This window comes from Callionymus lyra, chromosome 17, assembly GCF_982586985.1.
Source record: "Callionymus lyra chromosome 17, fCalLyr1.hap1.1, whole genome shotgun sequence".
NCBI lineage: Eukaryota > Metazoa > Chordata > Actinopteri > Syngnathiformes > Callionymidae > Callionymus > Callionymus lyra.
In genome coordinates, this window is record NC_141834.1 from 20,247,961 (window position 1) to 20,273,564 (window position 25,604).

General features: G+C 40.3%; 2 protein-coding genes across 2 annotated transcripts; both read left to right on the forward strand.

The window, feature by feature from the left end:
* The first annotated feature begins 9,519 nt into the window (after positions 1–9,519).
* On the forward strand, positions 9,520–11,344 carry LOC148062946 (trypsin-3-like). The gene is made up of 5 exons (XM_087813009.1): positions 9,520–9,567; positions 9,627–9,780; positions 9,846–10,107; positions 10,164–10,300; positions 11,111–11,344. Exons 3-5 carry the CDS (start codon positions 9,972–9,974, stop codon positions 11,258–11,260), a joined length of 423 nt encoding a protein of 140 aa, XP_087669135.1. The 5' UTR covers positions 9,520–9,567; positions 9,627–9,780; positions 9,846–9,971; the 3' UTR covers positions 11,261–11,344.
* Positions 11,345–17,906: 6,562 nt separating this feature from the next.
* Positions 17,907–19,914, forward strand: has1 (hyaluronan synthase 1). The gene is made up of 4 exons (XM_087812997.1): positions 17,907–18,602; positions 18,663–18,888; positions 18,962–19,094; positions 19,155–19,914. The coding sequence occupies exons 1-4, from the start codon at positions 17,913–17,915 to the stop codon at positions 19,828–19,830; spliced, it is 1,725 nt and encodes a 574-aa protein (XP_087669123.1). The 5' UTR covers positions 17,907–17,912; the 3' UTR covers positions 19,831–19,914.
* Positions 19,915–25,604: the final 5,690 nt, after the last annotated feature.

The window sequence follows — 25,604 nt, forward strand, 5'->3', positions numbered from 1 at the left end:
CTTTATTAATTATATTTTTGGCTAACTTTAGCTTTGTTATTTATTCCATTTTGGCTAGTATTAGCTTTGTTATTTATTTTCTTGGTTAACTTTAGCCTTATTAATTATATTTTTGGCTAACTTAAGCTTTGTTATTTCTTTTTGGCTAACTTTAGCCTTAATAATTATATTTTTGGCTAACTTTAGCTTTGTTATTTTTTTTTATTTTTGGCTTACTTTAGCTTTGTTAGTCATACTTTTTGCTAACTTTAGCTTTGTTATATCTATTTTTTGGCTAACTTTAGCTTTGTTATTTATTTTTGGCTAACTTTAGCCTTATTAATTATATTTTTGGCTAACTTTAGCTTTGTTATTTCTTTTTGGCTAACTTTAGCTTTATTATTAATTTATTTTCGGCTAACTTTAGATTTGTCATTTATTTTTGCTAACTTTAGCTTTAACAATTATATTTTTGAATAACTTAAGCTTTGTTATATATTTATTTTTGGCTAACTTTAGCTTTGTTATTTATTTTTGGCTAGCTCTAGCCTTATTAATTATATTTTAGCTAACTTTAGTCTTATTAATTATATTTTAGCTAACTTTAGCTTTGTTATTAATTAATTTTTGGCTAACTTTAGCTTTGTTATTTATTTTTGGCTAACTATAGCTTTGTTATTAATTTATTGTTGGCTAACTTTAGCTTTAATAATTATATTTTTGGCTAACTTTAGCTTTGTTAATCATAATTTTTGCTAACTTTAGCTTTATTAATTCTATTTTTGGCTAACTTTAGCTTTGTTATTTATTTATTTTTGGCTAACTTTAGCCTTATTAATTATATTTTAGCTAACTTTAGCTTCGTTCTTTATATTTTTGGCTAACTTTAGCCTTATTAATTATATTTTAGCTAACTTTAGCTTCGTTCTTTATATTTTTGGCTAACTTTAGCGTTAATTATTTATATTTGGCTAACTTTAGCTTTGTTATTTATTTATTTTTGGCTAACTTTAGCCTTATTAATTATATTTTAGCTAACTTTAGCTTCGTTCTTTATATTTTTGGCTAACTTTAGCCTTATTAATTATATTTTAGCTAACTTTAGCTTCGTTCTTTCTATTTTTGGCTAACTTTAGCCTTATTAATTATATTTTAGCTAACTTTAGCTTCGTTCTTTCTATTTTTGGCTAACTTTAGCCTTATTAATTATATTTTAGCTAACTTTAGCTTCGTTCTTTATATTTTTGGCTAACTTTAGCGTTAATTATTTATATTTGGCTAACTTTAGCTTTGTTATTTATTTCTTTTTGGCTAACTTTAGCCTTATTAATTATATTTTAGCTAACTTTAGCTTCGTTCTTTATATTTTTGGCTAACTTTAGCTTTATTAATTATATTTTAGCTAACTTTAGCTTTGTTATTTATCTATTTTTGGCTAACTTTAGCGTTAATTATTTATATTTGGCTAACTTTAGCTTTGTTACTTATTTATTTTTGGCTAACTTTAGCCTTATTAATTATATTTTAGCTAACTTTAGCTTCGTTCTTTATATTTTTGGCTAACTATATATAAAAAAAAATCATAATTGTCATTCCAGGCTTGACTAATTCTAATAAATCCAACACAGATGAACAGATTGATAGAGAAATAAATCATCAAACTTTAGATGTTTTCTGGTTTTCCTGAGTCAGGAAGACTTCAAAGATTTCATCAACAGACCTGCACCTCTTTCTTCCTCGCCTACTTTGAGAAGAACAACATCTAGACTCCCTGCTGTTCAACGGAGCTCATATATGATATTTCAAATGCTCAAAGAATCTTTCGTAATTTATACATACAATAAACTTAAGGTAAAAATCTTAGTCCGGTTTCTTCCCAGATATATTCTCAACCACTCTTCCGATGGAGCCCAAAAGTATTCCTCCGAAAACTGCGACTCTCTAGCGCCAAGTCCAGAGACATCCTAGCTATGTTTACTGACCCACGAAGTTCTGGTCTAGCTCTAGCTCTAGACAAATACAGTTGCCTTAAGATCGTTGATTGCTCATAAATCTCTTATGTCCATCTCACAATCCGTCCTCCCTTCACTTGCGAACCAGACCAATACCTCGTTCAATCCTCACCGAAAAAAGGGGGAAAGACAGTCATGTCGAGGGAAAGGACTCGTAGTGGACCAGGGAGGAGGCCCGAGGGTAGAACAGGGACATTTTTCCAAAGGTGCAAACAGATCAAAACAGAATGACTGGGATGAAGGAGCCTCAAAAAAGGAGCAACTGGGGTCACATGTCGCATCACGCCGGACCGTGGCCGGGACTTATTAAAAGTCTTTGATTCGTGGGAACGGGAAAAAAAAAAAACCCCGCAAACGCCTGCCTAGTCCTTCATCAACATCTGGTGGACATCACACCGAAGGTTCAGGTCTTTTTTTTTTCTCAATGAGATCTACGGCATATGGAATCGGTCACGATGGAGATTAGAGCGAGAAGACGTAAAACCGAACGAGACAATGGAGGGAGCCCCGGAGGGACCCGGAGACGTGGGCTGGAAAGAATGAAGATCAATCTCTCGAGTCCGCGGAGTGAAGCCCTACCTTTCTGTGGGAGAGAACCTCTGCTGCCGAGTTTGTCTTTGTGGTCCCGTTTCCTCCCACGTGGTCAGCGTTCATGCACGGCTGCCCACACGTCCGTACATCTGTCAGATGCTGAGCTGACGGTTGTTTTCTGGAATTTTATGTTGCGAAACATGCTGAATGGATCCCTTTAATTACAGTGTTGTGGATTCTTTCTTTTCTTTATGTTTAAGTTTGGAAATGTAGCATCTCAGGAATGGACTGGTGTTTCTGCAACTTTGTGAAATGTTGTCTGCTCAGTGGGAACCAGATGTAGAGAACCTCACGTCCACAGGTCCATGTGAGAGCATCTGTCCCCTTTGCCGTTGTGGGTTTCCTTTGGGCACTCTGGTTTCCTCCCCACAATCCCAAAAACACAAGTTAAAAGATCCGAAGAAAAATCATCTGTACAACTGAGCGTTTTTCTCCATCTCACTATACGAACTGACCACCTTTCCAGGGTGTTCCTTCCTCTTAACCCTAAAAACTGGGATAAGCGCCATCATTACTCCGATACAGACAGACGGTTGCAGTTGCAGCAGAGAACCAGACTTTGATGAAGGGCCTTGATGGCGTTTAGGTATATAATCTATACAGTATATCCTTCTTCAAAGACAACTCAAGAGTCACCTTTTTTAAAAAAGACACGTACGATCTGATGTAACCTCTTCCAGATTGTTTTCGCACTGCAATTCATTTGCAGAGTCATTGCGAGGTTAACAAAATGGGGGCACTTCCATCTCCGTCACCAGTTCCTTTTTTTCAACCTTGTGCACTCACTCTGTCTATCCTATCTCACGGGGATCAAGGGGGTCCCTAGCGAGACAATAGTGTTCTAGTCAGGAACCCAGTACCAGCCTCTCCTGTTGGAGAATTTGTGCCGAAAGAGACGCAGGACATGACAACGAAAATCATTTTGTCAGCAGAATATCTCAAGTGTTGTTTCAGGAAACCACCCAGTCCTAGAATGCAGTCCCATGCTAATACACAAACACAACCACACAGGAACCGAGAGCTGCCAATGGTCCAGATGTGAGGGGGAGTGAGGCAGGAATTGAGGAGGGGGGTCGACACTTCAAGTTTGGGGTGTGTGTGTCCACGGACACTCTCGCTAGTGTGTGGGAAGCTTCATATCTTCTCCTGGTTGTTGTTATTTCGACGGACTCCGCCAGGCCCGGCCCCGGCAAGGATCCGGTCTGACAGCGGGACGGCGTTTGAAACAAGCTGACCTAGTTCACTTTTGAAAACCGCTCTGGACCATCCGTTTCCATTTCTTTCATTAAACTCTTTCTGCAACTTTCCTTCCACTTCTCCACGTCCAGTGTGCAAAAAGTTCTGCTGCCGTCTGTGGGAGATATTAATAGCAAACCCAAAGCTATAGTTTGAGGGAAGCCTTCAGAGCTGACGGCTCGCCAGCGTTCTTGATTTACCAACCAAAGCTACAATTATGTGTGCGCTGCGCAAATACCAATTTGGGTGTGTTAAACAACCAGTGGAGGTTTGAAGGGAATTTTGGTTCTCGCAGAGAGAGGGGGGTGGGGGGGTGGGTCGTTTATATGAAGTTTGGGGGATCATAATTGATGGCAGAATGTGAGGAGGTGGGGGAATAACCTGGAAACACACACAACTACAACACAATAAGGGTTTGTGTGTAACTTGAGCATGACGTGTGTGTGGATCGCACCCACTCGTTTCTGCAACTGTTGCAACAACACGAGTCGACTGATGAAACTCCAGCGTTCTTGCTACAGCGATCCTGACAAGATACGAGCAGGAGTCTTTGCTTGAAACACTGACAGGAACAGACTTTTGAGGTCAACCAAGGACACAGACACGACCGAGCAAAAAACGTTCACCGGTTTAGAATGAAGACTGTCCACGATAGATATGAGAGTTTTACAAGGTTTGAAACAAATCCAAAAGCAACACTTTTATGGGTTTACTGAGGAAGATTTTGTGGCTCTTGAGAAACAGTCGAGGAAAGTGGGCTGAAGACCAAGCCTTTGCAACATCAGTGAGGACTAAGACCATCATTTTAAAACTAAAAGACAACACGTCCCTTCGGGGTGATTAGGGATAAAACCCAAGTCTTGTAGAGATTTCAACCAATCAGAACCAAGACTAACGGGAGAACAAATATGGGATGAACAGGGAAAGAGCTGAAACTTCAACAGTGAAGGATCAACGGTTGACTAAGAACATTCTACTTCTGGAAATAGCTTATCAAGGTATTCGAGGATGCGTCTTGTACGGTCGGAAAACTGTCGATGACGGTTGTGGCTCTAGAAGAAAACCTCATGGTTAACGTTAAGTTTTCTAGTCGTTTACAACCCCCTGGACCAAGACCAGAAAAAGTCCCAGAGACTAACATTAATCTGGAAAACAATCAGGTTGAGGTTTAGAGAAAGAACTGGATCATATACAGGACTCTCAGGGTTGTAAAACGGTCAACCAAGGAGTCCGTTCCTGTCGCTCCAACACGCCGTCACTTCCAGGTCTTAATACTTTGCTTTGTGGAGATAAATAATAGATAGAGATTCAATAGCTCCGGGGGAAACGGTCTCGAACTGTAGAAACATTGCTATATTTAAGGCAAATTTCCCGCCCCGGGGGTCGTCCCTTCTGGGGCAAATGGCTCTTTCATGGTTCTTGTGTCTTGATCAGCCACTGAGAAACTTCCTAAATTGTCCTCTTGCTTGGGTGGGTGCCTCTGTCTTCCAGCCCCCCCCCCCTCCTGGGTGTGTCCTGCTTCGCTCTTTGATCCACGACCCCAAGTGTGAAAAGGCAAACAAACAGACATTTAAATAACCGGTGTCATTTCTCTAATTCTGTTCCAAGATTGTCTTGAAAACAGTGTGTCAGGCTGAGTGAAATGTTGATTGTGAATGTGTATTCAAACGTTTAAGCTCTTAGATGAAGCTAGTAATTTATACTTTATATTTTGATGATCTTTTAGCATTAATTTAAGTATGGCGTATACGTATAGTGTATAATAATTTTTAATCTAACAGTTGAACCCTGATAAGAAGTAGGACTGTAGCGAGGACAAATCAAGGAGGCTCGGCCTGTTCTTGTTGTTTAAAAAAGTGTAAAAGGTTAATATGGTTAAGATTATGTCTCGTAGAACTTTTACTTATCAAGGTGGAGATTTTGGATAAAGATCCATTGGAGACGGTTGGGTCTTGCACAAGGAGTAACAGACTTGACCAGGACCGTTCAGAATCTTAGTCCAGATCAAAGTCAGGTTTAAGTCTGGTTTGAGGAAAAAGTCCAGGAACATAGTGTTTAGTTCGAGAAAAAAGACCAAAGACTCCACAGAGGGAGGGTTCTCGCTAATTCTTTAAAGATTTGTGATCCATCCTCCTGATGACAGACGATCCGATGAACTAGTTCCTAACTATGGAGAGAGAGAAGCACCAACACTCTCCACGGTCTGGTGACCTTCAGTAAAGAGAACACAAGAGACTTTTACTGCAACCATTGTCGTTATATTCAACATTTACACTGATCGAGGAGACAGATGTTTCTGTGGTGGTCACGAGGCGTTACGAAAGTGCAGAGTTCCACCAGCGTGACGTCATGACGCTCTGGGCAATTCTGTCCATCGGTAAAGTGTTCCTGGAGACCGGAGAGGAACTGTGCGAGCTCCGGACAGGACGGCAGAAGTCTGGTCGAAGTCTGGTCGAAGTCTGGTCGAAGTCTGGTCGAAGTCTGGTCGAAGTCTGGTCGAAGTCTGGTCGAAGTCTGGTCGAAGTCTGGTCTGTCGTGTGTCGAGGCCTCAGAGATTTGTTGATCTTGTTGTGGTGCTGACTGGAAGTCTAACCCCGGCCCGGCTGCTGTGGAGGGGTCAGGAATTTTGTTTTCAGAGTCAAAAGCTGTGCCAAACAGCCTTTGCCCTCTTCCACGGCTCACTCCTGTTATTTTCATGACGAACACCGCACACGGGGAAAAAAAAAAAAAACCCCAGAGCCTCAGTAACCTCAACCACTTCCTTACTCTGGTCCCTTCCCTCGACCGCAGAGCTCCTTCTGCACAGTCGAGGCGAATGAATAATCAGCAAACAAGCCTGGCAGCACAGTTCCCTGACACAGTCCGACCGCCGTCTGGCCGGGAGTATTTTAGGCACAAAGGAATGGGATCGAACAGGAAAAGGCAGATGTTGAAATCCAATCACATTTCAAGTGCATCTTCTCCTTCCTGTCGCCTCGTGTCAAAGACGCTTCGCAGCTTTTACCAATTAGCCGCGACACTGGTGTTTTTGAAATCTTTCCAGTAAAGAACATTTGAAGTCGCTGTGATGTCAAAGAAACTGTGAGTCGAAGTGAAACATCTGCGCCGAGATTTATTTGCTCGACAGAAAGTGTTGTGATCGAAATTTTATTTGCAATCAAAGTCGAAACGATTTGCAGGTTGAGGACGAGTGGAGGCAGATGTGTGGTTGTGTGTGTGTGTGTGTGTGTGTGTGTGTGTGTCACACAGTAATGACGGAGGCCGAACTTGCCTGAGCTGGATGGGAATGCCATATATTTTAGACTTAAGTGTATAATTACGGGGTTTGTATAAATGCACTCTCAAATGTTTTTCCTCACTGATGCCAATATACAGACGCACATGGATCCCGTCGTCGCTGCAAAACTAATCAACCTATTCGTATTCAACCTTCGAGTTTCACTCTTAATAATACGTTTTGATTCATTTCCCCGTTACAAGCGTGTGGAATATAAAAAGAAAAAGTCAATATCTCTATTGCAATATTTCATAGAAAGCAAAATGGAAGGCAAACAAGAACCTCAAAATAAATCAAATGAAAATCAATGTCAGACAAATATGTTAAAAAGGGCTGATAGTGTATGTATATATATGTATAATAATGTTTTACCATTGTTATATTTTATTTATCTGTCTTTGTCAAGCCCTGATTGTGAAGAGGTGGGTGGGGGTCTGGATTTCCGAGACCACAAGGAGGTTTTCTACATGGGTGGAGGGTTGGATCTTTCTTTGTTTTTGTATTCTACCTTTTATTTATTTTTTTCGTGCGTGTGTGAAAATGTACGTCTTAATATCTGAAAATCAATAAAAAGATGTTGAAGTGCTGATAGAAAATTTAATAAAAACACAAACACATGAAGTGGAAAATTAAAGGGAAAAAAAGAAGCCACACAATGTAAAAAACAAAGAAGAAGGAAACCGTATTTTTAAAAGTGTTTATTTCTAAATATAATATTCAAATTAAAATTAAGTAATTTAAATAATTTAATTTAAATAATTTATAGTTACTAACATAGTGTCGGGAAATCTTTTTTTTTTTTTAGAATAATCTCAAATGATTAATTTGATTAGATAAACTTAAATGACACAATAATAAATAACATAACAATACTGTGAGAAATGTATATAACTTAATATGATGTATAGATCAATAGTAATAATGAATTAAAGTGTCACAAGTTATTCAACATAAAATATAAACCAACAGCATTTAAACCTCCACATGAGACTCAAATCTATTGACGTCGTCCTCGCGGAGGAAATGTATTTATGATTGACAGTCGTCGCCTCTGCAGCGACATCCGTCTCAATATCAGCAACTCTCGCTGTGAATGATTGACAGCCGACACGGTTGTCGGTAGCAACAGTTCAGCGAAGTGTTTTTCGTTCAGCGTCGCTAAGCTGCGAGGATCACTTTCAATTGCATGTTTTAGATCTTCTCACCATCCACTTTGTGGCGGACGTTGGCGTAAACAAGTCTGCACGTCGACAAGTGTGACGAGACGAGGGGGTTTTTAGCAGATATTTACTCACAACTTTCCGTCATGAAGCTAATAGTTGCTCACGTCCTGTGTCTCTCACAGTGGGGTCAAAGTTCACCCTCTTTAAGCCCATATGATAAAATGAACGTTATCTTCTTATATACTTGATATTATTGATCTCAGTTGTGTGTTAAAAGTCATCGTTGTTGAGAACTTGACGATGATCCTACTTGTGACACCATGTAACGTCAATGAAGAAACAATTCAACTGTAAATGTCTGTATGTATCACAAAGTTCAATCAAATTGTCATGTTATCAACATTTTTATCGTCGCATAAACTACCGAAAGATATTTATCGTTTATTTTATTTTTACTTACGATGTTTCTCCATCTCCTGCATCATCCAACCACGAGTCGACTTCCTGTGAGTCCAAACATCTGCATTTGATAGAAGTTTTCATTAGTTATAATTAGTGATATCTTTATTTAATCAGACCAAACCTGTTCAACCCCGACCGCCAAGATCTTGCTGAAAAGAATGAAATTCTCTAGAACAAATGTTTCTCCCTCTATAGCAGGGGAGGGGGATTCAAATTCTTCAAGGGGCCACATTCAATTCTGTGAATGTCGTTAGGGGCCGTCATGGAAAAAGAAAGACGAGAAAATCCTCCCAAAAAAAGGACATTCGTCATTAGGGCCGTGACATTTATTAAGCTAAATAAGCTGCAATTTTATTCTTGTATATATACTGTATATACACACAAGTTTTTTTTTCAAAACATTTCTTCAACTAACTTTAAAAACATATTTTGAGGGATTAATATATACTAAAATAATTACACACAAAAAGGAGGGGGAAAGTAAATTAGTGTTGTAATGTGAAAATGTCAATGAATAACAAATACAAAATACAGTTTTAAGGCATTAGAACCATTAATACATGATCATACCTTGACATTACGAGGGCCGCATGAATACAGTCAAAGGGTTGCACGTGGCCCGGGTCTGCTCTATAGAGTCCGGGATATACTGTCCACACAGGACAGCTGGACATGAAACCCCAGAGTCGTGGGGAACTGCACCACATGTCTAATGTTTGAGGAACATAAACGACCTTGAGACACGCAGATAAGAAGACCTCAAAAAGCAAAAACAGAAGGTAGTCATTGGCAGAGCAGACCGCAGTCATGAAGCTCGCTCTTCTCCTGGCGCTGTGCGGAGCCGCAGGTAACGCCCGATGGTCCGGTCACTTATTTCAGAGGCTCTGACGGTTTATGTTTGAGCAGCGGCTCTGCTGGAGGACGACAGGATCGTTGGAGGGTACGAGTGCCCCAGAAACTCCGTGCCCTACCAAGTGTCTCTCTACACCGGGTACAACTTCTGCGGGGGGATCCTATTGTCGGACGAGTGGGTTCTCTCGGCCGCTCACTGCAAGCCCAAGTAGGAAATCTTGACGTCCTCATTGTTGAAAAACACAAAGTCCTGAATCCGGTCTTCCCTCGCAGGAACAATGTGGAGGTGCGTCTGGGAGAACACGACATTCGGGAGGACGACGGCACCGAGCAGCACATCATGTCGGCCAAGTTCATCCGCCACCCGGACTACAACCCCAGATCTCAGGACAGGACATCATGCTGATCAAACTGAGCCGACCCGCCTCCCTCGACAGCTTCGTGCGTCCTGCTCGGCTGCCCGACAAGTGCGGCGTCGACGGCACCGTGTGTCGCATCTCCGGCTGGGGTAGTCTACGACCCAGTGACGAGGGCTGTGAGTGTCGGGATCCTCCGGTTGCCTTGACCTCGTTCTGATATGTCGTCTTAAAGCGAGGTACCCGGCGAAGCTGCAGTGTCTGGAGGCCCCTCTTCTCAGTGACGACACCTGCTTCAACGCCTACCCTTTCCAGATCACGGAGAACATGATCTGCGCCGGCTTTCTGGAGGGCGGCAAAGACTCCTGCCAGGTAACTTCGGCTTACAGTCAGTACACACAGTGGTCCCTCGTTTATTGCGGAGGGCTACGTTCTGAAACGCCCTGCATTGAACAAAATCCGCAAAGTAGCGACCATTGAATATTATAGAGAACAAACTTCTATTATGTGCTCCATAGTCTGCTCGTCTCCACAGTGGGCTTGGGCTGCTGCTCCATTTGTAAAGACTGGCTAAGCACTGGCCATGTCCAGTCCTGAAACCATTTAGTGTAGACCACTGTCTCCTTCGGAGGTTGGTGCCAGGCACCTGTTGGTTGGGTCTGGTTACACCAGATGTAGTTTGGGTCGTCCTTGGACTAACATTCATCTCTTCAAGCTAATTGAATGGTGAGGTCAGCTGGTGGGGGGTTCTTCCACTAGAGTTCTCCGTCGGTACCCGGGCCTGCCCGGAAAAACTAATGATCCTTCCAGCAGTCTGGATTCTAACAGACCAGGAGCCAAGTCACAGTCTTAAAGCCGGAAGAAAGAGCACCCTGCGGTAGGACCAGCGGTGACCGGAACAGTTCAGATTATGCTTTGCCGCCCAGCCAACCAATCACAGCTGTCGATAACTTTTGACATAACAACAGAGAAGTAGAATTTAACTACAGTATTGTAGCAACAAATCAGCCTTAACTAGAAAGGTACCATAAGTAAGATGGTTGTGGTTCTCGGCTCCTGTCATTGTGTTGAAGTGTATTGTTCGTGGACAAGACAAGGAGCTTCGATGTTCCTGATACGATAGGTCGATATATTTAAACATGAAGTATGAACACGTATGACATCACTGGTCTCATCTTTCAGGGAGACTCCGGGGGTCCGATGATGTGCGACGGTGTGCTCCAGGGTGTGGTCTCCTGGGGGAAAGGCTGCGCTCAGAGAAACAAGCCCGGGGTCTACACCAAGGTCTGCAACTTTGTCTCCTGGATCAAGGACACCATGGCCTCTGGTTAAAAAGGACTATTTAATGTTTGGAGCGTTGGAGTCGTATGCGTCAGGTTTATCTTCCTCGGGTGAATAAAGTGTGCGAGTCAATGATCTTAAGTGTGTCTTCCTGTTTAGTTCAGACATCAGTGTACACTTTTGAAATATGTTTAGTTGGAAAAGTAAAGTAAAACAACAAAATACAAATGATAATTAAAATTTCAAAATATCATAAAATCCCTCCATTTCACTGATATAAGGAGTCTATGTATAACTGTTGACATCAATCATCTCGGTCCCTTATCTTATCTTAAACACTGACATTTATACAAGTCACTATGACAGCATGAGTTTGACTAGAAGAGGAGAGAAATCTTTTCAGGCTGTTGCTCCTAAGCTTTGGAACGATCTTCTCTCTCTTTGCGCTTGATGATCTACTGACTCCTTTAAGAAACATCTTAAGACGTTTCTATTTGTTCAGGCTTTTCCTTGAATTTCTCGAACTCCTGTGTTGTTCTCAGTTTTATCTTGATCTTTAAAGTATGTACTTTTTTGAGTATGGTTTTGATTGTTTAAGCGCTTTGTGACCCTGGTCTCGAAAAGCGCTATATAAATAAATATTACTTACTTACTTACTTAGAAAAGCACAAAGACGGCACATACCTCTGCCAAGAAACTTCACACGACATCTTTCAAGATTCTTGCGACAAAACTACATTTCTGGTTGGGATTCAAACTCACAGCGATAAACAAACCTTTTTTTTCCGCTACATTCACATGAAAGTCGATAATAACCAGTTGACTGACGAGCCTTAAACACTCTCTTACAATCAACAAACAAATCCTGAAAATTCCACGAAAATTCCTGACGTTTTGAGTAACAAACCGAAGCCGTTTAAGAAAACAACCTCCTTGTCTGAGGTAATAAAAAGATTATAGAGCACTTCAGAGGCGTGTTATTCGTGACAATAATAACAATATTGTGCAGCTCTCACACTAAACTAATGGTTCTGGTAACACATCAACCGTCTGTGGATCAAGTGTGTGTGTTAGTAAATTAGGAATTTCAAGAAGCCGATCGTTCCCGTCGGAGTAAATTACAGGCTGTCAACGCAGAAGTGTGATGAAGAGTCAAACGTGTGAGTCGACTGATAAAAGGTGTATTTGATGAAGTGAGAGAAGACGTTCAAGATTTCTGCACATGTTTGTTTCTCGTTTTAAGTACAAATTGTCGTATTTGACTTAATGATGAAATACATTGATCTAAGATTTTTTTTTATATTAACTTATAATAAAATACCAATTATTTATACTTCGTTTAATTATTCTGCCAATGACTTAAAATATTTTCTTGTAAATTTTCAAGAAACAATAAAAAATCCACAAATATAAACAAGCAAGTTTTCCTCACCAAATTATTTTCTATTCAGTTGTCATTTTTGTCTTTTAAAAATCTTGATACAAGACATTTTATTGGACTTGTCAGATGAATGCGATCATAATAAATCAATAGAAAATTCAAAATTCAAAGAAAAATAGTCTAACTTTCTCGCCTGCCACTAATACAAAACTCTGCAGCCAGAATTCTGGGCCGCTCTCGTAGAAGAACTCACATTTATCCTTAAATCTCTTCTCTGGCTGCCAGTTTCTTTCAGGATCAATTTTAAAATTCTGATTCTTACTTTCAAGATGCAAAAAGGTATTCAGTTAAAAAGTTCTGCCGATGAGGTAAAAACATTCTTTCTTGCAAAGTTTCCAAAACAAAGTTTAAAGTCTTAAATACGAAGAAAAAAAAATTCTGTCTTAATGATAAACATTTTCTTCACAAGCTTCTCACTCGTTATTTTTGTCTTTTAAAACCTGAAATAAGATTTGTTTTCTGGACCTGACAGGTCAAAGTTTTTTACTATAAACAAACCTAAATACCTGCTCAGATGTTGAAAAAAAGGATATATATATATAAACATCATCAGCAGCAAATGTGAGTGAAATCAAAGAGGATGTTGAATCACCAGAATGATTCTCTGCAGACACTTGAAGTCCTTAGAGTTTTAATGAAGTACTTGAAGTACGAGCTTGTAATCATCGTGAGAACTGCAGAGATTCGCAGCAGAACTTGAGTTGGTATTTAGAAGGTGTGGCCCCGTGACTCATGAAGACTTGTGGAGGATAAAACCCTGCAAATAACCTGCTGCAGATGCGGATCAAACTTGGATCCAGTGTGTCATCCAGTGATGGACGTGAACCTTCTCGCCGACGCTCGGCAAACATGTTCGTCAGATGTGACTCTGACGCTCGCTCACGACCTCTTCATGTGGTTTCCTGCAGCAGAAGAAGAAGAAGAAGAAGATGATGATGAACGGAGGAAGAATCTGCATGAAAGTGATCGACTCTTCACAACCAGATGTTGGGTCGACCTGAGCGAGTCTGTCGCCGCCATGTTACTGGAAATCTCATAAAATTAACCCTCGTTGGCAGTTGGACATGAACCACACCCTTGCTTTCTGCACACACACACACACACACAGACACACACACACACACACACACACACACACACACACACACACACACACACACCCCCACACACACACACACCAGACTTTCCAAGCAGTGGCCTGAGGATCATGATTATTGAGTAATTTTTCCATTTATTCTCATTTATGACTTGATTACTATCGTTTTTATTATCCGGGCGTATTGACTGAACTCGAGCCTTAATGTCGTCATAATCATACACTTGAAGCCTCGAGGGTCAGAACATTTTATTTTGTCGTTTAACCAAAGAGTCTCCAGCTTTATTTTTTGCACCGTGGACCAGTTTAATGTCGGCTTTATATTCACAGACCTTCGGATGAAAACAGTCAACATTAAAATAACTTGACTGGACAAAATACAAGGTTGAGTTCATTCAAACTACATGACGTCAGTCGGCAGGAGATCCGGACTGTTTTTTACATTTGTTTTCACTAGTTTACGGGTTTATCTTTTGAGTAAACTTGACTAAAACGAGTGACTTTAACGAGATCGAGTTGTTTCTTCGGAGAAAATAACATCTTTATTTCAAAACAAGACACATTCCAGACAGTAATAATCAACAGAAATGATAATAATTCTCTCAGTGACGCCTCGAAACCACTGATTTAAAGCTTCTTGAATCTATTCATTACTGTTGTTTATTATTATTATTATTATTATTTGTTTGAATCATGTGAAGTCAGTGTGAAACTGTGAAACACAACAAGTTAAATTCATTTTAAATATTAGTTTATTTCATTTTTTTCCCATTCATTGTAATAAAATGTTTCCCTTTTTATTTCCTTTTTCTTGAAAAATATATTTTATTGTTGTATAGTTTACTTGCACTATATAAATACTTTGAATTCAGTCCATTTATATAAACCATGGGAAGACAGTGTGAAGCTGATTATATATATTAATGTATTTCGTTTTTTTATTCTTCATTTGTTACAATAAAATGTTTTAATAAAAATAAAAATAATTTGGTGCTTTTTATGTGCATGTCCGTGATAATGAGTCAAATATTTTAATATTTATATAATATTATATTTGTATCGTTGTAGTTTAATTATATTAAATACATCTTTAGGTTACTGGTCTCTCTGCTATAGATCGCCATCTAGTGGTCGTACCGATGAAAATATTCATATCTAGACTGAACTATAAAGATAAAAACTGGAAGATTAAACTCTGAAAAAAACACATTTGCTGCTGATGCTCGAGTGAACAACAACTTCTCTGGACGCGAGCGAGAAACCATGGCGGCTCCTCGTCATGACATCAGCTTCCTGGTGGCTTCTATTTCAGTCCGACATGAGTGTTGTCCAGCTTCTGTGGTTCTGGGTGGGGATCCTGGTCACCAGGCCCCGCTGGCCTGTGAACAAACTCTCATGTCATGTTGTTGGAACCGACAAAACTAAATTAAACACCCGCATGTGACCCGGTGCTGCTGCCAGGGCGCCGATGACTTTTCCAACGGAGCCTGGAGCACCAGCACATGCTGGGCCGGGACCCGGTGCCGTGGTTCTGGGTGAGATCGGACGGAAAACAGCTTCTCTTAAGAAAACATTTGGACGAGTTACAGTCGAGTTAATTTACTTCGACATGGATTCAGTTCATATTTGTTTTCTTTTGGAACACTTGGCTCGACCTGGTGAGGTCTGGGGGCCACATGCGGCCCTTCGAGTGTATTCGTGTGACCTTCAAAAGGTCAAAGTGTGATCGTCGAACAAGTGTCTGAAAGTCGAACAATTATTTTGTATTTATTTTTATTTCAACATATAATGACAACATACAATGTTTGATTGTTGTTTAAGGATTTTTTTTTACCTTCTTCTTCTTCTCTTTGTGAGTTTTTCTATTTCCTCAAAATAATTTTAATATAATTGAGACAAAAGATAAAAAATAAATGTATAAATTAATCATATCTTTTTTTTGTATTTTATACAGCACTTAAAGACACGTTAGTTGACATACAGTACTTTACAACAACATCAAATATCGCACAAAATAAAAAAGGTTAAAAACACCAAGTAATAGAAAAAGAAAACAAAGTAAAAGACACTAAAACAGCTTCAGAGCTTAGTTAAAAGCCAGGGAACAAAAAGTGTGTTTTAAGGCGAGTTTTTAATTTGCACTAAAGTAAACACTAAGTTACAGTAAAATGCAGCTCATTCTTTAAACATGAATTGATATGTTTGGCATAAAAACAACAGTATTTTTTTCACTACTTTTTCACTACTTTTAGCTTTTTTTCAGCTACTAACGTTACGTTGCTAGCTCGGCTAATGTTTTATAACCATTAGCTTTAGATTTTACTGACAAAACAATAATAGTAGTTGAAAAAAATGTAACTTAGTAACGTACTCCTAAGAATCACCTTTAACATAATTTTTTATTTTATTTAAAACATGTAAAAAGTGAAGTAAAAAAACGATCTTATTTATTAGCAAAGCATTTAGCTACATAATGCTAATTTAGGTTGCTGCTGGAATCCTTCTATAAATAAAATTAAAAAAATTATAAAACATGTTTATTTTCATCAAAGCTGGTGGTAAATGTGTCAATAACAAATACTTTTAAGATAAAAGGTTGACAACTTGAGAAAGATACACTCACACAGTGACGTCACACAAGCCGTTGAAGAGGATTCTTCGTGAGTGCTCGGTATTTTCCGCGCTTGCTCGGACTTTCTTCGACATCTGCAGTTCCAAATAAACGTCACAAGAGGGCGACACACAACCACAGAAATAACGTCTTTCCCAAGTTGAGCAGGACATGTAATGTTAAATATTTAATTATATTCTGGCGTTTATCATTGTTTGTAAAGGTTTGCCCGTTTAGTTATCAAAAAGTACTACATATTTTGTTAAGTATTATACATTGTGGCTACAAATTAAAGAGTATACGTTTAATAAATGAGCAAATAATCGTGTTTTTTTTCAGCCTCAGGTTAAAATCACGTGTTATAATGCATGGAAAAATGAATCAACATAATCAATTTGGACTTTATTAAAAAATAATTATACTATTGATTTAGCAGCAATAATATCAGTCCGTCCAATAAGTTCCCGAGGAAATAAAATAATACTTATTTTAATGTGTTTTAAAAACTAAAATCATTTTCATTATTTCGACTTAAATATTTTAAAAGCAAAAGTGAAACGACTAGAAGACGTTCTCTTAGGAAAACAACAATAAAATGTAAAAGTCTTTGGTGTCTTGTTTTATTGGGTTTCCCTCACGGGGCTCTGTCGTGACGTCACGACGCGCCCCTCAAACTAGAGTTCTTGGATCGGAACCACATGTTCAAAGTTTCGCAACACAGTCTGTGAGTATTTGAGGGAAAAAGTGGGATGTGACAAGAAGGCATTTCCATGGTGAAGACACAAAACACAGTGAAGACCACCTCTTGGTCCTGACGCAGACATGAGTCAGAACCAGCCCAAACGGTCCTCATCCTCCTCGACCTGGAAGGTTATAAAGGATCAGGGGAACCCTCCACATGGCAGCATAACTGAGAGGACCCCGCAGCCCACACACACACACCTGGACCTCAGGTAACTTCTTTTTAAAATGTTTTTATTTTATTTATTATTGGTGTTTTCCTTCTACAAACATAATGTAAAATATTTATTTACCAATTACAATTTAATTTAGTCTTAAATATATCATTATACAAATATGGGCACTCAAATTATAAATATTAAATCAATATAAACTGATTTAATATTTAAATGTAATTATTCATAAACAACGTAATACATTTGTTTTAATTAAACATTTTTTCGAGATGATGGATTTTAAAGGTTTGTTTTTCTTCTAATTGAAAATGTAACTATTAATCTATTTATACTATCAACTCCTTTTTTTAGTTTGAAGTAATATTAAAGTAATTCATCCAAATGAACAACATTTGCATTTAGCGAATCAACTTTTGGGAGGAAAATATCTAAACTAACTCTGAACTTTAACAGATGTCAAACCGAACCTGGATATTTATCTTTACCATCATTTTATTTTCTAAAATCCAAGCATTTATCTTTAAACTACAACATGTTTATGCTTCTTTATAATGTTTTTAAACGTGAATCACTGCTTAACTTTGCTTGAATAAATCACTTGAATCTACATACTTTGTGTTGTAGGAAATAAATCCAGCATGGAGTTCAAACCAATACTGAAAAAGCTCGGGTCCATAATTCGAGCCATCTTCACGTTCATCTTCGCTCTGGTGGTCCTGGCGCTCATGATCTGGGCCTACGTGGCGGGATTTCAGCTGGTGACGTCCGCCTACGGGATCATCTCCTTCGGCTTCTACGGACTCCTCCTCGCCCTCCACGTGTTCATCCAGAGCCTCTTCGCCTTCATCGAGCACCGGCGGATGAAGACTCGGACGGAGACCTGCACCTTCACCAAGACCATCGGCTTCACGATATCGGCCTACCAGGAGGACCCGGTCTACCTCAGGGAGTGTCTCAGCTCCATCCGCGCGCTCAAGTACCCCCCTGAACTTCTGCGCATCATCATGGTGGTGGACGGGAACTCGGAAGACGACCAGTACATGATGGAGATGTTCAGGGAGGTCTTCGGCGACCAGGACCCGGGGTGTTTCGTGTGGGACAATAACTACCACACTTGGGACCCCACCCAGGTAGAGCAGGATGAAGAGGCAGCACAGGGAAAATACCTAGACCCCGATTATATCGAGGGAGAAGATCCTCAGCGGAAAGAGGTGGAGCGTCTGATTCAGACGCGAAGGTGTGTGTGCATCATGCAGAAATGGGGCGGGAAGCGTGAGGTGATGTACACGGCCTTCAAAGCTCTGGGCTCGTCCGTCGACTACATTCAGGTACGCTCGTTTTCACCTTCACAAAACCTCCAAAAGATAACGTTCCTCCTCCATCCACAGGTGTGCGACTCAGACACCAAGCTGGACCCTTTGGCCACGGTGGAGCTAGTCAAGGTGCTCGAGAGCAACTCCAAGTACGGAGCCGTCGGAGGTGACGTGATGATCCTCAACCTGAAAGATTCCTACGTTAGCTTCATGAGCAGTCTTCGCTACTGGATGGCCTTCAACATCGAGCGCTCCTGCCAGTCCTTCTTCAACTGTGTGTCCTGCATCAGCGGTCCTCTCGGTGAGACGCACAACTCATTTGTGTTATTCATGGCCAAGACTATAGACCTAACCCAGGATTGTTCTCACCGTAGGTTTGTACCGGAACGACCTTCTCCAGCAGTTCCTAGAGTCCTGGTACAATCAGATGTTTTTGGGATCTCACTGCACGTTCGGAGATGACAGACATCTCACCAACCGGATGCTGAGCATGGGTTACGCCACAAAGTCAGTATATCATGCTCTTGTGTTAGTGAACGATGGCGTCTAATGAGGTTTTCTCTGTAGATACACGGCTCGCTCCAAATGCTACACGGAGACACCGGCTCAGTTCCTGCGCTGGCTCAGCCAACAGACCCGCTGGACCAAGTCGTACTTCCGCGAGTGGCTCTTCAACGCCATGTGGTGGCACAAGCACCACCTGTGGATGACGTACGAATCCATCGTGTCGGGCGTCTTCCCGTTCTTTGTGACCGCCACCATCATCCAGCTCTTCTGGACGGGCACCTTGTGGGACATCCTGTGGGTTCTGTGTTGCATCCAGCTGATCGGGCTGGTAAAAGCCGCCTACGCCTGCATCCTGCGCAGGAACATCGTCATGGTGTTCATGTCCCTCTACTCCGCACTGTACATGACCAGTCTTCTGCCGGCCAAGTACTTTGCCATCCTCACCATGACCAAGAGCAGCTGGGGAACATCCGGCAGGAAGAAGATTGTCGGGAACTACATGCCGCTCTTGCCGCTGTCGGTGTGGGCGGCCGTTTTGCTCGGTGGGTTTTGCTACACCATCTACAAGGAGAGTCGTATGGACTGGACGACTCCAGCCAAGCGAATGGAGGTCCAGTTTCTGGTGTTTGGGTTCGCGGCGTACGTGTGTTACTGGATGGTCATGCTGCTGCTCTACTGGTTGTGGTTCCTCAGGGTATGCAGGAAGCGTTCGCAGAGTTACACAGTGAATGTGTGAGGAGTCAGCGTTACCGTAGACAACTGAGCCAAGACGTGTTCGTGGCTCTAAAAAGGGAGTCTCACACTCGATCACAGAAGGGCCAAAAAAGCAGTCGTAGACCAAACCAAAAGTTCATTCACCAAACTGCCTTGAAGGAGGTCGAAGACTGTGGTATTATCTCCGTTTGTCCTCCTTCCAAACTTGACCATCACATGTCCTTCTTCTCTTATTGAATGTATAATTGTTCATCCATAATCTCTGTTCCTTATCTTATCTTAAACACTGGCTTCTTAACCAACTCTGCTGGTTTGAACTTCTACGACGGTTAATGCACTTTTGTACGTCGCTTTGGGTCCGAGACGCTCACTGTAATCCACGCTGCTGCCTCCTCATACTAACTTCACTCTTAATTTATTTATTTAAGTCAAACATCAGGTGGAAGATGGTCCTTGATTTGGATTTTTGCACTTTAAAATGAAACTCTACTGATGCGTGATAATATTTATTTTTAAATGTAAGGTTATGGCGAGGTTGGATGACGTAGGAACGACGCTGGAGGTGCGAGATTTGAAATGTAATAACTTGTTTCTACTGAGCCAACACTTGCCGACGAGACGGAACGTTGATCGAAGACAAATATATAAAGATACACGCATCACGTGGGTTATTGTGTAATAAAGTTTGTGTCAAATATGTGAAGATTCATAGAAAAAATGTTTTTTTTTCTGATGCTGTAACGTCTCAATGTGAAGTTGAAAAGTGATTTTTGCAAAATATGTTTAATAAATTATTTTTCTAATGTTGGAATAATGTTTTATTATTTTCTGCAACACCTTGATAAAACAAACAAAAAAAACATGTTCCTAAGAAAAGACAAAATATACATTTGTCATGCTTTAAATATTTGAAAAAATATAATGAAGAAAACTGAAAATTCTTTAAAGAAAAAGCAAATTAAAGATCGCTCTGCAGTTCTTCTAGTAAGTACCATCAAAATATCCCTTGATCCAGACGTCATCGGCATTATATTAACAAACGCTTTCAAAGTACCATCAAAAAAAAAGTACCATCAAAGTATACCAAGAAAGTCCCTTCAAAATATCCCTTGATCCAGACGTCATCGGCATTATATTAACAAACGCTTTCAAACAGAAAAATATCTTGTTTATTGAAGTGTATTAACAAAGGATTACAAGATAAAATGCTGAGTTTCTCATTAAGAAGTAAAGAGAAGTGAAACTGCTCTGAAAAAACAAAGATGATTCAGTGTTTGCTTACGTCGTTGCGGAAGTTCAGAAAAATGTCATGCTTTATTGTAGGAGAGGAAACTTGTGGTTGAATGAGGAAGCAGTGATGAAGGTAGTAACGGTAACTGGTCAAGGTCAAGTCACGGAGATATTATGAGTAACGTGTAAACATTTAGATCAATCTTGGTGGAAAATGCATGTTTCGGGCCAGATGGTCTTCGTCAAACGCTGAGTGAAACATTATCAATATTATTCACGCTCTTGTAATAAGGATGATGTATGTAATAGAAACATTCTGATGTGAGGCGTGGATTAAAGACACTTTCACCGTTTCACTGACAATCACAAATGCAAGAGATGCCGTCCAAGAACACAACACAACGAGGTGAACGTACAAGACATTTGAATTACTTACGTTAGATGCTTGAAAAGCTTCTATATCACTGTAAATATCACTCAACAGATCCTCATTAAAATGCTTTTTTTTGAAGAACCGTGTTCATTATTAGAATAAACATCAGATATTTTACACATTACTGTGTTTCTGTGTTTGTTGATTTAAACAAAATTGTAGCTACTTGAACAATTATACAGGACGAAACTTGTTTTGTACATGAATCAAACGTAACCTTTGAGTGGTAAGTAGTTCTCACTGCAGACAGTTTTTCTGCTATGTTTGACCCTCTTTCCTTTGATGACTGCCTAAATGTTTGATTCACTGTTTCACTACTCATTGTGTTGAGATACTGGATCAAGTGGCATCTGTTAAATCGAACTTGAAAGTTCATAAAAAACGGTGCCCTTGGACAAAATGAAGATCTCCTGAGTCTGAAGAGACTTTGTCGAAAGACTGAGTGTCTCTGGAGGTCCACTAAACTTGAGGTGCACAGACCCCACCTCAGGGATCTGATGTCTTCTTACAATGAGATGATAGAAACTGCTAGATCTGATTTCATCAGAAAACAAGTAGCAGCAAATAAGAAAAAGCCCAAAGTGTTGTTTGACGCGATTAATTCTCTCGTGTCTCCTGCTCCTCAAATCACGCCTGTCTTCTGTAAAGCTGACAGCAATGCATTGTTGAGATTTTTCATTGACAAAATTAAATTGATCAAAGAGAAAATCTCTCCCCCTTTGTTTGGAACCCCTACTGTTTCTGAACCCCTCTCCTCCTCTTGGTCTTCCTTCACTGCTGTATCTTTGGGTAATATTTCGGCACTAGTGAACAAGATGAAACCCTCCTCTTGCTCAGATGACGTCATTCCTTGTAGGTTTTTTATCAAATTATTTGATGTAATTGGCCCCTGGGTTACCAATATGGTGAACCTCTCCCTTTCCACAGGGGTTTTTCCCAATGCATTTAAACATGCCATTGTGGAGCCTCTGCTCAAAAAGCCAGGCTTAGACCCAACTGACCTCAGTAATTTCAGGCCTATTTCTAAGCTCCCTTTCTTGTCCAAGATCTTGGAGAAGGTGGTGTCTGAGCAGCTGTCTTTGTTCCTGGATCAGAGCGACATCCATGAGAAGTGTCAGTCTGGCTTCCGTAAAAATCACTCTATGGGTCAATACACTGTTCTGGTTCACTTGGATCTGTCCTCAGCCTTTGACACAGTTGATCACCAGATCCTGCTGAGAAGACTGAGGGATGAAGTGGGACTGTCTGGGTCTGTGTTACAGTGGTTCTCATCATACCTTTCTGGGCGCAGTTTTAGTGTATCTGCCAATCAAATGAGGTCTGAATCGGCAGATCTGTTGTATGGAGTCCCTCAAGGTTCTGTTCTTGGTCCTTTATTGTTTTTGCTGTACTTGATTCCCCTCGGTAAAATCATTCAGAGATTTCCTGATGTTTCTTATCACATTTTTGCTGATGACATCCAGCTCTACTACCCTTTTGATCCAACTGAGCCCCAGAGGCTGAACAGCTTAGTCAATTGTTTTGCTAAAAATCAAACAATGGCTGAGTGAAAACACTTGGCAGCTAAATGTGGACAAAACTAAACTCTGGTGATTGCTCCTGATTCCTGAAGATTCCAGGGTTGAGTAAGAACTTGGGTGACTTAGGTCAGTCAGTCAAACTGAGCCTGAGAAACCTGGGTGTTGTATTTGATAAAGACATGTCTCTTGTTCAACACTGCAGAAAACTGACCAGAAACTGTTTCAATTGAGAAAAATCTCTAAATTTAGGAAAATGTTGTCACAACATGATCTGGAGCTTGTAATCCATGCGTTTGTTTCTTCTCGTCTGGACTATTGTAACAGTTTGTTTTCATGTCTTAACGAGAAGGATCTGTCTCGCCTGCAGTTGATTCAGAACTCTGCAGCGAGAATTCTGACCCGCTCAACATTTCTCCGATCCTTAAAACTCTTTACATTTTGTTTTTGAACCATCGGGTTACCTTGACCCAGAGATGAACACAAGAGTTAATACTTCATTTATTAGAATGAATAAATTTGTTAGACTGCGTCAATGGTTATCAATGGTATTTCAAATGCTAAAAAATTATTCAAATTATTTGGATAAAATAAAGATAGGGTAATAGAATCAGTGAAGTGCTTTGGTAGTTCCATCTGGATTCACAAAACCTGGTTGTATGGTTGGTCATCACTGCTCCTCATACGTCAACCAGCTAAAGAATGAATTGCTCACACACAGAAATGTAATATTTAGACCTATAGCCAAAAAGGTCAGAGCTCTGGGGAGGAAACCTGCCTCATAATTTCTTGGTGTGAATCATGGACGTTGTTTATCAGTATCAATGTTCATATAGAGTCATGTGAAATACCTCCTTGGCAGAGGTATGTAATGTACCGAGGTTAACCAGCTGGACTCTCGCAGTGATCGTTTTTTTTAATTTTATCTGTGATTCAAATTCTTTAATCCTGGCGGTGTTTGACAAGAACAGAGAATATCTTCCTGTGAGCAAGACGCTCTGGACTTCCTCAAGATTAGTGTGAAGGTGAGTCACCAGACTGCCGTTCCTCCCCGGAACCGAGTTCATCAACGAAGTGGATCTGAAGCCTTTAAGACGGCTCAGTGGAAACAGAATCCACAGTAAAAGTGTGACGAAGACTCTCTCCCCTCGCTCATCTGTCTTCAATTAGCCCCCCCAACCCCTCACCCCTAGAACAGTCTGGAGCAGCTTCCATGACATCATCATCATCATCATGCTACACGCAACACGTGCGCCGTCACAGGAAGTCTGGTTCGTTTTACGTCACCTGCCTCCCGTAAGTGACCATGAAGACGCGAGACTCCTTTTTTTTTCGCGCAGGATGACGCAGTAATTTAGGGATGGAAGCCGTTAAAGTTTCCAAATGAGTCTTCTTTAAGATGAGAAACGAGCACTGCGGTCAGTTTCAAGATGTCTTCTCTCACGACTCGTCGGATGTCATTAAGAAAACACAAGATAGAAGCTGATAGAAATCTTTCCAACACCCTATGAATGAACAACACAACAGTTTTTCTCACCGACTTGGAGATGAATGAATCGAATAAAATGGTCAGTCACGAAGACTCACACACTTTCATTTGAAACTCCAACATGTGAGAAGGTGAGGCTTATTCGTGGGCCTGGCGTCACTGTGTCAGTTGCAGCAGCCAACCAGACGATGATGGGCCAGATAATGACGGTTGTTTAAAACCCTACATAGTCATAGTCACTGCACCGTCCGCCAACAGCAGCAAGAACATGCATCTTATCATCATCTGAAAGCCACAAGTGTTTAAAAAACGATGATGTCATCCACGGTGAGAAAGAAGCCAGAGAAAGGAACTGGTCAGATGTTCCACACGTCTGGACCAGAGTCAAAAACATCAAAAACAAACAGACAGAACTCAGCTACAGTACGAAAGAAACAAGGAGACGTTTGAACAGAAAGTTTTTGGCCAGTGAAACCGAGGGAGTTCCTCTGCCGACACCCATCATCGACTTCAGCCTGCAGACTCTGACGGGGACTTACTGTGAACGAAACACCAGCAGATACAATTCAGAACCCACGGTACGATCAAAGTATCAGTTTCTCTTCCTTTAAGTTTCATTATGGCGACAGAATATTTATTTTTAGACAATTCACTGTCATGTTGGTCCAACCTTGTGTTAACCAAACTGCTGCTCTAGTACCGAGTCCCATTATTAGGTGTCTCAGTAGTTAGCACAAGATGACCTTGAAACAGGCTTAAAACAACTTCATCAGATCAAATGTAGACACTTAATATTACATTATTTCCTTGTAATACACCTCCTTGATAGACTTGCAGTCAAGACCTGCTTAGCCGTGACCAAAACCCCAAACACACCAAAGATCAAAACCAATATTTTCCGAGACCAATATAAAGACAGACCAAGTTAAAGATCAATATAAAAATCTAGATAAAGATAACGACCAAGATAAATATAAAGACCAACATAAAGATAAAGACCAAGATAAAGATAAAGACCAACATAAAGATCAAGATAACGACCAATATAAAGATAAAGACCAACATAAAGATCAAGATAAATACCAACATAAAGATAAATATAAATACCAACATGAAGACCAACAAAA